The sequence below is a fragment of the Hyposmocoma kahamanoa genome, unplaced genomic scaffold (genome assembly GCF_003589595.1).
Source record: "Hyposmocoma kahamanoa isolate Upper Pololo Valley unplaced genomic scaffold, ASM358959v1 62, whole genome shotgun sequence".
Lineage (NCBI taxonomy): Eukaryota > Metazoa > Arthropoda > Insecta > Lepidoptera > Cosmopterigidae > Hyposmocoma > Hyposmocoma kahamanoa.
The window spans coordinates 16,390,934-16,409,506 of record NW_020653850.1 but is presented as its reverse complement, the minus strand read 5'-3'; the positions used below and the strand labels follow the sequence as shown (position 1 = coordinate 16,409,506).

Genomic DNA, 18,573 nt, shown 5'->3' with positions numbered 1-18,573 from the left:
GAGCGGTTACCATGCTGGTCTGCCACGCAGAGGTCCCGGGGTTGATTCCCGGACCGGGAAAATTATTTGTATGGTCTACATTTATTTATCTCGTGAGTTTGGTTGTAATTTGTGGTTGTCTATGTGTGTGTCCATGGACTCGCCACAAAGGGTTTCCATAGTGCGGGGCTATGACTGACTATTTTAAAGTGGAACGAGGCAGGATTCCGGTTAGGTTACCATCAACGACTACCGCGGAGCCAAGAGCCGTGTTTGGTAGTTCGTGAGTTTACTAAGCGTCATAGGAATATTAAAATAAATATAAACAGCCTTCGATTGTAGGAACTTTTAAAAATCATATGGCCATATGGTGGGGGGCATATGGTACGTGTTAATCCATAGATTTAGAGCTTCAATTAGCTGTCGGTGGTATTTAAGTTTGGTTAATTCTTGCATCGGAGTATAAAAGACGCTCAAGGTATTTTACTCACTCACTTGTCAGTCAATCTATATACTAATGTTACGAGTAACGCATTAAGTAAAAGTTGCCATTTTACTTTTGAACTCTAAAATGATGGCGATAATTAATGGCTTTTGCACACAATATTCGTATTGGGTTGTTAGTAGATTAACCTACTTTTAAATTTCTGGAACGTGGCGAGGGTGAACAGCATGTTGTTAAGAAACTCACCTCCAATAAGCCTTGTTAGCTCTCATGTTAATCAAATAAGTCACATTCCACCAAACGATCTCCGACGCCATTGTAACGAGCACCAAAGGAGGTTGTTCATCATCCCCTTCAGCATAAGAAGGTAGCTGGTTGTTTTGTGGTGATGGAGAGTGTAATGCTGAGCTACGGAATAGGCGATCGGGGACGGGAGAAAATGAGCATGACTGTACTTTTGTTTTGTGCTGCTTTAGTAACCGAAGCTGGCGTTTGCCTTTTACGTACCATACCTGTGAATGTGAAGCTGGATTAAAACACAGAACAATAAATACAGTAGCAGTGCTTGCAGCTTGCAGTGTCAACAGTACGTGAAGTTCCACGTAATTAAGGTCAGTTCGCTTTGTACGTTATGTCCGTGTCAATTAGCTTGCGCAAATTTAAAAAAAAAAAATATTTTGCTACTTTGGAGTGTAAAATGATAGTCGTATTTGTAATTATGTCTATCGTAATATTTTTTTGTTACCAGAAACGGAAGTAAACCTTATACTGCCGCAATATGGTCGCTTCTTTCTTGGAGTACTAAGTAAACATCTCGAATTCGTCGTCGTTCAGCTATTGACTGCTAGATGGCACAACATGGATTGAAATTTCAATAGAAAATCAAAATGTCGTAATTTGCAATAATAGGTATTGAACTTTCAACAATATGCCAACAATTTAAAATTTAAATTATATTAGCAGTCCAGATTTGTTACTTCTTTTTAAATTAGAAACTACGACTCATAATTATCAAGATTTCATAATGTTTCAAATTAAGAATGTGTGAGTTTTGGCAACAATGGTTCGGATAGTAATCGGGGCTTAAGGCACTTTCATCAATTGACTCCATGGCCGAACGGTTACCGTGCCGGACTGCTACGTAGAGGTCCCAGGTTCGATTCCCAGGCAGAGATAAATATTTGTACGGCCTACATTATTTCTCTCGTGAGTTTGGGTGTAATTTGTGGTTACCTATGTGTGTGTCCATGGCACCCGCGACACAGGGTTTCCCTAGTGCGGGGATATGTTGAGTGTGTGCGTTATTATCTTCCGTGGATTAAAACATCCAAGGATTAGTTGTTGAGTTTTAGAGCTTTACTAGAAATGTATACAAATTACCTTCTTTTTTATTTAAGATTTTTGGTAAACTAAGAACTAAGCAGTGGAAAAACCACTCTTACATTTTAAATAATTTCATTTATAAGGGGTATTCTGAAAAGAGAATAACATAGCGTTAAGGACCAATAACTCAAGTGGACTGGCCAATCGCGACGGCGTAGTCCGGTATTTAGTACCTATTGGTACACCAGATGTCGCGACGAGTGCAAAATAGCAACTTTTTAAGTAATTGGTTTTACATTGACGAGCTGCAATTTATCAAAGCTACTCTAATTTCTAGTGGTAACAAACAAATCAACTAGATGGCGTGCGCGACATTTACTATTCCCGGCTATTGTTTTATTTTGTCTAGGATTAGCGCCATTTAACCATATTTATTAGGAAGCGTTAATTTATAAATTAGTATGTAACACACAGTGCCACATGTATGATTCAGAAAATCATTTTAGCTCATGGTCAGTATTGTATAATATTTCAAGGAAACAAACTGACTACTTGTATTTCATATTATACCGGAGTTAATTGATGTTCACGGCTATTTACATAATATAAACTACTTCTAAGCTTTAAATCGCGTATATTTGTTTTTTCAAACAAACCGACGTTTCGGGCCCTTAACACTTTAGAAAAACTTTCACTATAGAAAAAATAGGGTGGTTTGCATTAATATTAGACATAACTGGTTGAAGACTGTACCACCTCAGTCAACCGTGACCATGGGATCTGTAAAGGGCCCGAAACGTCGGTTTGTTTGAACAATAAATATACGCGATTGAAATCCGGAAAAATAGTTTCATTTCCTATGTGTAACAATCGCGAAAACCTAAGAACTCGATATACTTCTAGGCTATTGATCAGCGCCATCTAGATATGACGGGATTTTGACCTTTTTCAGAGTTACGATCTGTAGTATGGAGACTAGCAGTTTCTTGAATTATTGGTTCAAGATAGCACGTATCTTAAAGTGTAATATGATTTGCTAATGGGAACTAAAAGGAAATAATTATACTCACTACTACTTCACCCGTGTCCAATCCCATAGCCAAAATGTAGCCGTCAGAAGTCAAGTCACAAGACACAATCCTGCTATTCAACTTGTACTCCTGGATCAATTGCAAATTCATACCATCTCCCTCTAATGCGAATGTTAGGAACTTCTTATTGTCGTCACATATCACTAAAATGTTCTTTTGGAACGCCGCGCAGTTAATTCTCACGTCTATTTGGCGGCCGTAGAGCACTGATACAAGTTTTAAGTCTTGACTCCATAGCTTTATTGTTGCGTTGTGTTCTATTGTTAATAGGCCTGTAAATGATGTATTAATATATTATATAGTTGCGCAAGCTTGTGTGAAAAGATTGATGGAGTAAGTGGTATAAGTTTTTTTTGTCAGTTTCTTATTTAAGGTAGGCTTACGTGTGCCACAACCGGCATGCTATTTTGATGTTTGTATGGCAAGATCTAACGAAGCAAGTGACGGTTCTGTTTCCATTTATACAAAAAGATACATACAACGATATGTATTTATTTTTGTTACCTAAGTGTGTTATATGTAACGTATATCGACTTTTGTTACATAAGGTTACTGTAATTCAAAATACGCCAGCAAGTGGATTCGCAGGTTTAAAATCAAATTGTAGACTTTGAGGAATAATTTACTTAAAAATCTTATAAAAACCTAATGATGAGATTACCTCTGCCGTGTATCCAAAAACATTCAACAAGGCCACTGCTTGTGGATAAACTTCTCGTGTCACCGTTGGGGAAGAAACGATCCTTGGAAGCAATGCTACTGTCACTCCCCGAGTTTGACAGGTGTTCAGATGGGCTGATCTTTCTTTTGCCTGGAATTATTAATAGGATAGTGTAGGTTTGAGAGGTGTGTATTTTAAAAACAAACTTAAAATATCGAGTACTTTTTAAAGTGTCATGAAAATTTTGAACAACGGATTTTGGATGGAATACGGCAAAAAGCGATTAAAGTGTTACAGAGTGCTTCGTTAAAACTGTAACAGATACTGATGAATCTAATTAAGTGAGATTATTTTGTATTTAACTACACGTTGATGTTGACACGAAGCAATGCGGCTACTGCCAAATTCATTTTGTAATTTACCAGACCGATAAGAAAAGAATGAACACAAACGAAATTTGTCCTTTCATCGCGAAGAATCAATGCTATTTTGGCACAGACATAAAGTGAATAAACGCTAATAAATAAATATAATTTGGTAGACCAAAATATAACAACACAACATCATTCAAGTGGCTCTATGTTATGTTATTTTTATTAATGTTATGTAATACATCAGTTTTATGCAGAAAGTTCAGCAGTAGAGCTCCTTGTGAAACAGTTCGTCCAGGGAAGTACTGCTACCTTACCTAATTCTGTCACCAAGCAGTAATGTGAGCATTAATTCGTTCCGTTTTGAAGGCTAAAGGCTTAAGGGTGCTGGTGAAATTACAGGCACATGGGACTTGTCAACTTATGTCTCAGGGTGACGGGCGCAGTGGCAGTGCCCTGCATATCTTTGCGATTTAAAACTATGAGTGGCACTGCTACTGTTATGGACAGGCGTGAGCCAAGACTTGTTCGACCCGTCACTTGACATTATAAACAAAACGAAATTTACATTTATAAAATATTTTGTTACGCGGGTATGCATTTTTAATAGAGCTGAGGTATGCGTTCCCAATTTTTCGAAATTTTGCTATTTTTTCTAACGAAAATTTGAGACATTAATAATAATTATATAACTTAGAAGAGATGGAATTGTAAACACCGAATGACCAGTCAGCCCGTGACGGCCTGTGCAACCTGATCGAAAGGTCGGGAAACTAGGTAGGTGTGGAAAATACCTATTCGTATATGAACGCGTTTAAATGTTAAAAGTATATACTCCAAAAGGTTATCTTTATCAATGTAAGACACGAAACCTAAGTATAACTTACCTTGTATATCATTCAATATCTCCTGGGACCCCAAATGCGAATTCCCTCTTTGCAACATCTCAGGTTCCCAATCACCATCACTGGTCAACCTGTACGCCATAAGGCACCTATTCTTGCCAGCCACCATTAGCAAACTCGAATTAACAAATCGTAAGTACTGTACGGCGCTATTAACGTCTATTATAGCCTTGCTTTCTTTTGTTCGTAACGTGTATTTGATGACGTTGCCGGATTTCAAACCGTACACAATGTATTGGTTGCATGGGGATATTTTTACTATAGTGATTTGTTCGTCCACCTTCGCTGGTATTTCTGTAAGGACTTTTCTTCCGCGCATTATCTGAAACGTTTTGATAAATATTTGAGAACTTGTCAAACTTTATTCATATTGAAGAGGTAATAATAAAATCATATTTAAAAAGAAGAATTCAACAGAAAATTAATAGTTTCAGTATTGCAACAAATACGGAAACAAAGTATCACAATATTATACTGTATGGTGTCCTGCAAGGTACAAATTTGCGACCAGTACTCTATCTTATATATTTTATATTTGTAAAATATTAAACCTCGCAGGACTGTAATTACTAACATTATAAACAACAACCTTTGATCCATGACTTTTTACGAAACATAATAAATTTACCGAATATAAATTTTAAATTTTTGTTGTACTCTCTGACACTTTTTGGATTTGTATTTTTAGCAACGTCATTCATAAAAATATTTTGGTGATAGGTGCTTTCTTTTGCTACCGCACAGTGCTATCATTATCACCATTTGAAGCGATCTATTTACAGTCCATTTGTGTAGGTACTTAACAAAATGTAAGCAATCTTGATACATCTTTTTATTGACACATATACTTTACAAATCAATAGGTGTAAAAATGGCATGCAATTTCATATGGAGCTAAGTATTGTGTTTTGTGTTTGAAGGAAAGTAAAAATAATTTTATAAATGCATATTTCTTTAAATAGACATCTCTAGATTGTTTACATTTAGTTTAGTACCTAAACAAATGGACTATAAATATTTTTATTTTTTTAATAAAGTAAAAGCTGATGAATGACTAAAAGTAATGGAACTAAAGTTGTTGTTTATGATGTTAAAGTAATACTGTCCTGCGAGATTGTTACTATTTTCCAAACCGTGTATATATTAATGACACCCGTAAGGCATTTCATTACCCTACGGTGTTTATGTGAACAGCTATATGGTTACATATACAAAAGAAAAATAAATTAATAACAAATTAACTCATATATGTTTCAAGAAAGTAGATAGAACCATACTCTTAAATGTTAGATGAAGTAAAGTGATTATTAAGCAAAACGATGCGTTACTTTTTCAAACTAGTATCTTATCAGTGGCGATGCTTCCATATATCTCGATTCCCACCGGCTTGCCTAAAACTTTCCGCGTACCTATTACCAGTGGTTGCGCATAACCCCCTCCCACTTAAAAAACATACATTAAAAATATTCATTATTGAACGCGTAATAACTTGTCCCGATGCATCTCAACCAATCAGCGCGAGGTAAGCCGGCGGATCAGCGAGTTCTATTTCAGTTATGAAATCTACGCGCTCCCATAAAAAAATACGCAAAAATCCGTTTCATAACATCTATAGAAATGGCGACCGAAAAGCCGGAATTATTCGGGTTGTTGTCGAATAGCGTTCACTTAAATTTAAACCTTATTTCAACAAATTATAGTTTAATTTGTTTTTAAGTCAGAATCAGTGCCAGAAGTAAAACTTTTTTAAAATAAGTAAAAGCTCGTTTGTAAATACGAAGGAAATGTGATGTGAAATCAGCCTGTAAAATTGTATATACAATCCATTTTTTGCGTTTCAGTAACTGTGCTTTAAGATACGAGTTTGAGAAAATAAGTTGACGAAATGTAGAACATAAACGGACGCATTGGAGACAGATATAACTAAGGTATTCCCAAGGTACACATTTATCACAAAACATACTGGAAAACCCAATTAGAGAGTATTTGTCTAGACTTATACTTAAACATTATACATGCAAATTTGTGAATAGGAACTCGGTTTTTCAAGCATACCACGAAAATTTATTACTTATACATATATATTCTGATAATACGATCATCATCATCGGTACTTTATACGTCCTACTACTGGATGCAGGTCTGATCTAAGGAGAGGGTTTATGCTATCGCCCGCAACGCTGGTCCAATGCGGGCTGGGAATTTTACAAAAGGATTTAGAACACTTATTCACACACAGGTCTCATTACGATGTTTTTTTTTCACAATTTGCGAGAAGGGTAACCTATCACAAACACGAATTTAATTTTTCCGAACACGGTTAGACTTTTTTCATTACTGCGACGACTGTTATGGTATATGTATATTTGCAACACAGAAATATCTTACAGTAGAAGTATCGTTTGTTTGAAAAAGTGTTAGTTGAATAATTATTACATGTATGCATTCTTTTGGCAGAAGTGTGTTTGGCCAATTCATGTTCATCCTACTGTCTATTTTCCAAATAGTTTAGTTTGTAGAATGTCGTTTCGAGAAAATTATTATTCTTAGATAAAATTATATAGACATAGCAGAGTCGTTTTTTTGAACAAAAACAAAATATTCAATTAGGTACAGTCAACAGCACATCAAGTTACACATTGACGTATTTTGTTCCGTTGTATTGGAGGCGATTTTCGAACAAAAATGTGTAGTCTGATGCGCTGTTGTCCGTTACATTAGCCAAACAGTATGTTGGGGAAATGAAAATCTGGAAACGAATAACTTATCAATTGTGTCAAAATAGCGAAACATTAAACGATGTAATGAAAAAAATCGGAACGTGTTTTCGTGCAAATGAAACAAAATCTGTTGACAAATCAAACAGTCTGAAAAGCCGAGAAACAAATTTCTGTAAATCATGTTTCTTGCTTATGATAGGTAACCAGAGACAGGTATTACATATAAACATTCACAAATGTACGCAACTTAGAAATTAAAGCGTTACATTTACATGCGTCACTGGATTCGGACCGTCGACCTTTCAAATGAAAAGCAACTTCTCTCACCGCTACCGTATTAAGATACGGTGTAACTAATCAACGAGAGCAATTTTTCGATTGAAAAGAGATAGCTGCAAATCATATTTTAAGTCTTCGACTACTCACTGTTGCTTCGCTTTACATCTACGAAACTGCCGTGTACGTCCGAATGCACCCACATTTGTTCACACGTGTTCTAAAGGCAAGACGTTATGACCAATTTCGTTTAAATAGTTGTAAAACTACCATTGTGCATAAAGTACTTTTGTTATGGTGCATAAAAAAAATTATTATAAATTGTTCGAATTTTTAAATGCTTAATCCTTGCAAGTTTTTTTTCCCCCGATTAAGTTATTTTTTTGATGATTGGTTTTATTAGTCACGCCAAGGTATGCTGTATATATCCTCACCGATTTCAAGATCCCTGGGTTATTATTTGGAAAATTTAGTATGCAGTTCTATAAAATCAGTATATTTATTTGGTATCAATGATAAAAATCACTATACTCCGTTCAACCAGTTAGTTAACTTTAAAAATTCTAATAAATCAGTGATGTCTTAAGTAATGCGTTTCCGAGTTGTTTTTTTATACCAATCGATTTTATTTACGAAGAAGTTTAAATCGTGAACGTGGGGTAAAAAAAGAAGATATTGTTTGATTAGGATCGTGATGTTGCGTTTGACAATTTATTTATTTAAACTTAATTGCACACAAAACAGTACAAATGGCGGACCTCAATGTCATTAAGCATTCTCTACCAGTCAACCGGAGAGCTGGGTTCAAAATAATTAACAGGGGTGCATAACATGATAATTAGACAGAAGTTTATAAATAATTATTATATGACTAACTATATACTTATATAAGCAACCTATATACACACAAATACATACTATATAATACATAGACATATATATTCAATATACATATATATAACAATGTCAGACTAATGGGATGTAGATTGAGACTCCAATATGATATCGCGGACTAATTGCCCGAAAGCTAGTTTATTCGGCGCTTTTTAAAGTAGCCCAGTTTTCCTCAGACCTGGAACGTTTAAATTTACGAAAAGCTCTGTTACGCCTCCTCATTGCTATACGCACCAAATGAGTGATCCAGAGCGCAGGTGGTCTTTTCAGTTTCACTGAGCGTAATGGTGCATGCTTGTCGTAAAAACTTAAGGTGGCACTGAATGTTGTCAGCTTGCCATCTACAGTGGGCGCTGCCATAACTCCGGACCAACCAATAGTAGACGCATCGTGAGCAAGTTTGTCTAAGTCAAATCTAGCAAAATTTCTCAGTTCCCTAGTTTCTGGAGAACGTTTGTGAGGCTTAATTTTGTACATCACAAAAATCAAGTCATGGCCGGAAAAACCAGGGGCGGGAAACTGACCGTGCTTCACTACCAGGTCAGCAGAGAGACAATAGCATGATTAATCCATGAGTCCTTGGATTCAATGTTGTGATGAGTAGCAATAAGCTCAAGTACAGATAATGAGAAGGACTCAATGGTAGATCGAAAATTACGGGACGCGAGAGAGTCTTTAAGGAGTTCAGTGTTGAAATGACCCATGACTATGTGAAGCGTGTTGTCTGTTGCGAACGGATGTAACACAGAAGTAAGAGACGTGATAAAATCGACAGCAGGAGGACAATAAACAACTTCAAGAACCGCTTTAACCCCAGAAACCACTATCTTTAAGAAAAGGTATTCGATGTCATTTTCATTTTGGTCCGATGATGAGAGAGTCTTGAAAGGAATGGAACTGCGAAGATAGATGGCTACACCACCACCTCTCTTCACAAGACGGTCATTGTGAACCAAAACATAACCTGGTAAGGCATATGTAGTTGAATTATGACATGGCTTAAACCAGCTTTCAGAAACAAGCACCGCATGTAAAGAGTCTAAGCAAAAAGTATCAAGCAACTCTGTGTGGTGACTAGGTATGCTTTGGGCATTTATATGGCATACATTAAAATTTGGAGACGCAGTACTAAAGATATTGGAGACCTCGACACCCAATGCCTCAACTTCCATCTCCGAGTGATTCAATGAGACAAAAGAATCGGAGCTTGCACATGATAGAAAATCCTCAAAATCGTGTAAATCTGACATATTTATACAGTATACTAAAATAAATATATAAATTATACAAAATAATTTAAATAATAATAGTAATAAAAATATGCCTAAATTATTAAAGAATACAATGTAAATAATTGTGCACAACCCGCCAGCCAACCGTTACAATTGCCGAGAGACTAATAAAATAATACAGTACAAAGTTATTAAAATGGAAGTTAACAGATATTATCACAAAAAATATTGCTGTTCCACTTTATAACTTACTTTCTCCAAAATTCCCCCGCCCCATTAACATAAACAACCTCTTAACTTTAGTGTTCTCCCCCCATATTGTTACTCTATGTAAATTTATCCACTTAAATAACATATATTTATAAATATTGTTTTGCTGTTTTGTTTTACATTCTCAACTGAGTACTCCCGTAGTCCAACTTACCAACACCGGTTAATGTCCTATTAGAACTTAGCGAAATTTTTTTTTTGTTTCGTTTTTTTTTTCTTTCAACTGTGACATTGGCAAAATCATCAGTTCTCATATTGATGGAGCCATAAAAATAAAAAGTGAAGTGAACATCAAGTGAACTATTCTATTAAAAAAGGTACATGAGGTACTGGTCAAAAAACTTATCATAAAAAAAGTGAGAAAAAAAATCATGTGGCTGTATGAACGGAACGTATCTACGTTCCGTTCGTTATGACAGCTGTCAATGTCATTGTCTAGTTGAAAGTAACGAATTTAAGCAACAAAATTATTAAAACTGAAAGTTAATATATACCCTCAACAGCAGTAGTATAAAATAAGAGGAAAGAAAAATACAAAATAAATGCGTTATACCTCCTTCAAAAGTACCGTATCTACATCACGGAAATGACGACGAGGAAACGAAAGAAAGTTCAGAGTTCTAACTGCGAATATGAAGTCGATCCTAATTTCCTCACTACACTCTTGAGTCTAATACCCACCGGCTTATGTGCTACAGGCAGCGCTGCAGGCTCCTCTGACACTCCCCGTTGCCGCAGTCGTGTCACTTTGAACAGCTGTCGGATACCGATCAATCAGCATATTGAGATCCGGGTTATCAAACACACGGTTCAGTTTCCCATCCGGTAGCTTCACCACAATGTTTCCATGGCTGGTCCATACTCTCCGGAAACCAAAATGACAACACAAACACCTCCTGCCGATGACGAGTCAGGAACTCAGCCATAGCCACAGGCGATCCCTTCAGCTTGGTTTTGTTGCTCCAAATTTCTGCTTTGGTGGATAGAACAGCAATTCTAACCAAAACTGGCCGTGGGCGATCTTTTGAAGCGGCTCCCAATCTATAACAGCTTGTGATGTCCAACTTAGAAATCTTAGTGAGACCAAGCTTATTATGTGCAATTTCAATGATAGATGTACAGACGTCTTCATCTTTATTCTCCTCCACACCACTGAAGAACAGCCTTCCTGCGATGCCTTGTTTCAATTGCATCAATACTCCTCATTAAGACTGCAATTTGCTGCCGAAGTATTTTCAATATTACTCCTACCATATCCTTAAGCTGGCAGTACTCTCTGGCTAGGTCTTTGAGATCAATAGCAGGAGACGATGCAGATGATGAACCCGTTAAGAGTGTTTCAAAGTCAGAGCCATACTCTTCAAAAGTGACTCCTCCAGGGTTTTCTGAGCCTCCAGAACTTTATTAATAGTGGCCATAGTGGTGAACTGAGTGCAGGAGTGCCGAAATGTAGAGATGTGTAGTGATGAGTGTACAGAACAGCTGGCGTTGACAGGTTGGTGCACTAAATTTCCTCAATCCACGTATATGAGCAGTGCCCACATAACATGTTGGTTACTTAACGATAATATGATATTTACACTGTATAAAAACTTGTAATGTAATTTATTTTAATAAAAACAAAATTTTTAGCACAGTGACGTGTTTAACTTATGTCACACCTACCCGCGGAAAAAGTTTTTTAAACAATTTATGTACTCAGGAATTAATGATTGATGTTAATGAGGATTCAAGTGATGATTCCCGTTCATATGGAGAATAATCCGACGATTCATTATAGTAAACAATAAAAATTTACTATAATTATTTACAATTTATTTCATTTCATTATAATTTGTTAGACAGGTACCAAAATTTATCAACTTGAATAATCTTCGATACATAATCTGCTGGCTCGATAAATATCGGAGCTAAAGAGCACGTAGCTTCACTAAAACTAAAAAATAAAGAGTCCAGGAAGTATAGCATTTTTTGTATATGTTTGTATGTATGTTAATAATTATGGAACTTCGGAGTCATGCATATGTCAAAAGTTAAATAAATGGTTGGACAGAAGTATATAAGTGTGTATCTCATAGTGGCATGTTACAATGTACGAATTGATTTATGTTTTAACTGTTAGCTTTCGAATCTAATAATTGGTTCAAATATTATTTTTAGCAAATAGAAATATGTATATATTTTCGACGCAATTTCTTGTTTTCTAATGTGTCTATGGAAATCTTTAGATTAAATGAAAATATAACACACCATTTTTGTTTTACCTGTATATTGTTTTTGTCGTCGACCACAACCAGCAAAGGGTGATTGCCCTCTTCACCGTTTCCGTTGCAAATACCTTTTAACACAAGTGGTTTTAACGAATGCCTATCGAGGCTCATAGTTTTCTTCGCAACCTTTTTCTCTACATCTTTGTGGTTCACGAAGGACTGGTGTCTCTTTGGTGTAGTCGAGGTGCTTTGGGTGCCATTGGTTGGCGTATTTGAAGGTGTTTGCGGTGTGAGTGTATGCACGAAACTTACGTCGAATTTTGTTGTGAGGCGTACTTTGCTGAAATAAAACATCATAGTTTTTATTAAGGTCAATGTATAAACTTATGTTTGATTCGTATGTGGCATAGTTTTTAATTAAAGACGTGGTTTTTTTTTATAATTTATAATTATATTTTTTATTTAAAAAACCGATCTCAAAAGGTTGTCCAATTTTATAATAATAATAACAACAACGCACACACTCAACACAGCCCCGCGCTAGGGATACCCTGCGTCGCGGGTGCCTTGGACTCACACATAGACTACCACAAATTACACCCAAACTTACGACAGAAATAAATGTAGGCCATACAAATATTTCTCCCGACCCGGGAATCGATTCTGGGTTCGGCCACAGAGGTAGTTTATATATAATAATAACACAGACACTCACAGGCCCGCACTAGGGAAACCCCTATCGCGGGTGCCATGGACACACATATAGACAACCACAAATTACAAGTAAATAAATGTAGGTCTTACAAATATTTTTCTCGGCCCAGGAATCGAACCCGGTAATTGCATCGAAAGAATAATCGCGTAACATAAAAAAAAAAATTGTCGAATTGAGACGTTCCTCCTTTCTTTAAAATCGGTTAAAAAATAAAAGCACTTATTTTTACATCCATCTCACTTGATGGTAAGTGACGTTGAAGTTAACGATGTAGCATACAGATCTAGATAATGTCTATTCACCATCGCTTTGAAAAGGACAAGTTATAGTGTTCAGGAAACTAGTCTGCAGGCAGGGTATTCCACTCCATAGCCGTTCATGGCGAACGGCTGTGGAGTGGAATACTCTGGAATAAACGTGGAAGCGAAACGCTTTGCGCGAATCTTTAGAATATCCACAAAATAGAGGTAGAACCAACCCCAGACTACGTCTAGTACCCCGATGATACAAAGGAGAAGGCGGAATTAAATCCTGCAATATCTTCACACACAACTTGTGTTCAAAGCTTGGCAGCTTTGCCTCTACTAAATCCGAGACACCTATAAGCCCCTTGCTACGTTTTTCAATTAAATCCAAGGTTACAGTAAGTACCTTGTAAGCGGCACTGGGTTATAAGAAAGTAAGTTTCTAATGCCCTGGCTGTCATTATCTTTCCAATAAGAACAAAAAAGATAGAGCAATAAGTGTCCGCCACTAAATCAGTCTCACTAAACGCCAAAATAATGGTTTTTAACTTACCCATTTTTAGTGTTCTGTGAGACGTACGAAGCATCCAAGTACCATACTTTGGCTGTATTTTCGATTGTGCCCGTGCCCGTCAGCAGTACGTCCGCACCCGCCATGAAGTCCAATACCTCACTCATCGCCATGGAAACTACGTTACTAAAAAGTTACCAATGACAATATGAATAACAAAAAAAAACAATATGAGTAGGTTTTAAGAGCCCTTTCTTAGTCAAAACCCGGATGCCGGAGGAAAATAAAAACCCACGATAAAAAATAATAATAATATCTCTCTCAGACTACCACACCAATCACTTTGTTTCAAACCAGGCACTATCCACTCCAGAACCAAACACTCGGACTAGAACCAATTTAGAAAACTTAATTTCTCCAATTGGTACTATCGAGAATCGATCTCACGACCTCCTCCAGCGCCCGCAGTGCAAACCGTTAGACCACGGAGGTCGTCAAAAATAGGACCAGATCGGTAATGAACTAATGATCAATGTTATCTTATGTAATTAAAACAATAAACTCAATAAAATATTATTAGATGTAAAACAGCTGCCAGCATAAGTTGTCCAAGATATTTGTACAAAAAAGAGATCAACTTCAAAGTCTGTTTTCTCAGAATTTTTAGCAAATTACTCTGTGTAAGTTGTTTCAAATGTACAGTACTAAATAAACCTTCAAATAAACACACACTTACCCCCTTCGATTTTCAAGATCAAACACTCTTGAGTTGGTTTTCAAATCTACACAAATAACTCTACTATCGTCTGTAGAAACAAACAAGAGGGTGCCAGACTTGTTGACAGCAATCGACAAAAACAATAAATTCTCCTTCACGTCGTCACTTGATATAACTTTCTTACAGCGGCAAATGTTGCAATTGCTTTGCAAGTTCCGTTTGAATTCGTGTTCTTGCACTTCGTTTTGCTTCAGCGTTATTATTCTGTTGCTTCCTGTGGAATTGAGAAATGAATAAATTAAGTAATCATCTTTTGTTAGTATCGACTAAAATATATCGTTGTATTTTTTTAAATATTATGTAGACAGCAAACAAGTATACGGCCTGCCTGATGGAAAGCGGTTACCGTCGCCTGCAACACCAGGGGCGTGACGAGCGCGTTGCCGACCCTATAGAACCCTTCTCAAACCCTTTTTGAAGGACTCCATGCTGTATTCCTGTGGGAAAACACCGACAGGGAGTTCATTCCACAACCTAATTGTACGTGGGAGAAAGCTCCTCTGAAACCGTACAGTACGAGAGACTCGGATCCAGAGTGTGAGGATGGACTCCCTGCCGGTGGTGAGCGGTGCAATGGTAAAATGTTGCTGTTGGCATCATGTCAAACAGTTCTTCAGAACATTGGCCATTGTACAAGCGATAGAACAAGTATAGGGAGGCAAAGTCTCTCCTCCAAGACAGTGGTCCAATATCGTCTGTAAGCACAGGATCATCAACAATTCTCATAGCACGTCTTTGAATCGCGTCAAAGGTCCCAAGCTGGCATCCAGGAGCTCCCGCCCAAAGATGGCAGCAGTATTCCATGTGGGGACGGACTGTGACTTATAAAGTAGCAGTCTCTGCTCCGAAGTGAAATACTGCTTAGCCCTGTTGAGCACACCAAGCTTTTTGGACGCCAGCTTGACTTTGCCATCTAAGTGACTACGGAACTGAACGTCACAAAAGATCTCGACACCAAGGATCCCGATGCTCTCCGAGATATTTAATGGTTTGTTCTGGAACGGATAATTGGACTAAGTTTAGTCGTCCCCAATCAGAAACCCCTTCCAGGGTTTTTCCTGTTTGTGACACAAGTTGTTTACGGCTCTCCTCTAGACTAATACGCGTAACAGTGAATGCCATCAGTAGACAGAATATCATTGATGTGCAGCAAAAACAGCGTCGGGAACAGCACAGAACCTTGCCCCAGCACAGAACATTTACGCTGGTGTCCACCGTCGACGACGGCTCTTATGCTTCTGCTGGACAGAAAGCTGTCAACCCATTTGCATAGCCCCTCGGGTAGCCCGTATGATGGTAACTTTGAAACAAGACTTCGATGCCCATATCTAGGAGCTCTAGGCGCGTTAATACGGGACACAGCTCCGGAGCACACATTTTAAGCACCACTGCCGGTTTACCGTCCGTGGCACTTGCCTTATGAGTATTGACACTATAGACATTTTAATGAACAAAGGCTACGTCCAGTGCCTGGTTTTGTACTCTCGTTCTCCGTCCGAAATAATTACAGTTACATAAGTAATACTCGACCAAATGAAAAGATGCATGATGCGAATGAAGCTTCATACTTGACATTACTTTTTAATTTGGTCGAGTGTTACATATTTGACAGAAAGGCTTAAAAATTTATATTGCGGTGGGACGGAATGGACGTGAATTTTTTTAACGATATTGTACATAGCATGATGAACTTTATGGTCAATTGTGTAACGTACAAACTTGCCGAAATTTTCCGCGGAATTCTCGCGCATGCTCGATTGCTCGCGCATTTCGTGGGATCACCCATTTGAGCCTAATTGTTTCGGACGGATGTTGGACGGAGAACGGTCAAAGGAAAAGAGTAGACTCCTAGATATGCGTCAAGAATGTTTAATAACAAAACATTCTAGTGGATTTACAGGGTAAGCCAGAGCGTCCAACAAGTTAAAAAATTCAAATGTAACTTACAAGGTACAGTACTTAAAAACTAAACAAAGGAAAGAAAAGAGACAAGTACGCGTACTTTACAAAATTGATTACTATCTAACTTAAATCTATTTTAAATGTATCAGCAACTGGCTGAGGCAAACTTTTGTTTTATAAATTGGAGAGTATCGAAATAAATTGGAGCTATAAGATCATTTGAAAAGGTGGTTTTTTAAATAAGTTATAAATCTTATAAGTATTGCAAAAATTTGTGGTCGAACACTACAAGATCTTGTGCAGCAGTGTAGAAAAGTTCTGCGCCATAATAATATGGTGTATGCCATCGATACGCTAAGAACTCTATAACTTAAACTGAGATTTATTACGCGAATTTTGCCTAATTTGAAGCAAGAAATTAAATTAGTAAAGTTTACTTCATAATTTCTTGGTTAAGGCGAGTTACTGGAGGAGAAGCGGTAAAAACTGTTTTACTAGATCGAATGGTTTAGATATTTACTATTAAATAAACGATACACACAAGGGTACAGAAAAAACGTAGCTAAAAATTGATACCTAAATACAAATTTTGTGTCTATGGTATTTCATACCGTTACAATGTTTCCCTTGCCAAATCTCATTTTTGGAAATTACATAACGCAAAATACTAACCAGGTACAGTCAAAATATCAACGATAACACCACTCTCAGCAAAAGACATGATTCGCTCCTTTGTGATAAGATCGATAACTTCAACTTGATGACTGTTGGTCGCTATGATCGCGTGTTTGTCATTATTACATGGCACACAACATAGTATCTCCTTGTCCCAATCAATGACGTTTAACACTTCCCCAGTTTGGTTGTACAAAATGATGAGTTTTGTTGTATGTGCGATAAGAATTTCATCATTGTTGGCCCATCTGCAGTTCATGAAGAGTCCTCGCTTGGCTGGGATTGTTATCGTGCCCGGGTAGTTGTTGTTGTACGATTCCTCTGATTCTGTGGAAAGAGAAGATAGGTATTCAGAGTTAATTTATCCTCCCCATCAAACTACAACGGGAAACGAGTTAAACGCCGAATGTACGGACGGCAGCATATAAAGCTATCGAGTATATAACCAGAAATAGAGACGAAATAAGTACCATATATTCCTGGTAACACATTAGCGATACAGGTCTTATAAATATCAACTCTCATTTGCACTGAAATATAGACAAGCCAACTACTGACCTGTGTGTACGTCTCCGTATATTCCAAAAAATATTCTGTATTTATTGTAATAAAGATAATATCTCTAACAATGCCGTGCTGTTCTCTTCAGTGGTGTGGGAAAAACAGCAAAATATCTAATTTCAAAACAAACGGAATCACATGTCATCGGTAATTAAATATTAAATATGTAATTTTGCAATTTTCGTCCATTACAGCAAAGCTCAAGTTAACTGGTCGATTTGAAGTGAAACAGTTGACAGAGACACCCATTGACGACACCCGTGAATTGTTTCGAACTCGGGCTAGCCAATCGGAGCGCAGTTGTCACAGTAATGATATGGCAGAATAGTTTTCAAACAAATTAAATGACATTTCGTCTCTATTTCGATGAGCTACACTTTGAAGGATCTTGTTCCGTTCCTTTGGAGGCGATATTCGAACAAAAGTATATAGATTGATGAGCTGCTTTCCGTACATTGAGGTCCAAGCAAGCATGCCTTCATGTATGAAAAACATATTAAGCGCTAACTTTGAATGCGATATTTTCACCTGGGTTTGAATAAAAAAACAATAAATACAGTAGAAGTGCATAGTTTATATTTTGAAAGTAGTGAAAGTGTTACTTATTCCGTTTATTGAATGATTGCTTTAAAATTTTATCAAACTGGTTTGTTTATCTTTCTGGCACAGGTGATTGGAACAGACTTTACACGAAGCCTTAGGAGATTAAATAGACCTTTGCAAGAGTATTATTTCCTTAACGCCTAACGGTAGGACATAAGTATGGGTCATGGGTTGATGCGATAACAAGTCACAATGTGTAACAATAA

At 37.1% G+C, this 18,573-nt stretch overlaps 1 protein-coding gene across 3 annotated transcripts in view; it reads right to left on the bottom strand.

Annotated features, from left to right (window-relative positions):
* The window catches only part of LOC113229830 (apoptotic protease-activating factor 1-like), a 48,915-nt gene that overhangs the window by 1,522 nt on the left and 28,820 nt on the right, over positions 1-18,573 (bottom strand). Inside the window, exons 11-18 of one of the 3 annotated variants that reach the window (XM_026463509.1) lie at positions 17,201-17,530; positions 14,585-14,840; positions 13,891-14,034; positions 12,432-12,717; positions 4,758-5,097; positions 3,500-3,649; positions 2,818-3,110; positions 671-936 (exon numbers count right to left, since the gene is read on the bottom strand). In XM_026463509.1, coding sequence (XP_026319294.1) covers positions 671-936; positions 2,818-3,110; positions 3,500-3,649; positions 4,758-5,097; positions 12,432-12,717; positions 13,891-14,034; positions 14,585-14,840; positions 17,201-17,530 — 2,065 coding nt within the window. The remainder of the gene's footprint in view (positions 1-670; positions 937-2,817; positions 3,111-3,499; positions 3,650-4,757; positions 5,098-12,431; positions 12,718-13,890; positions 14,035-14,584; positions 14,841-17,200; positions 17,531-18,573) is intronic. The other 2 variants (XM_026463511.1, XM_026463512.1) reach the window with 2 other exon arrangements.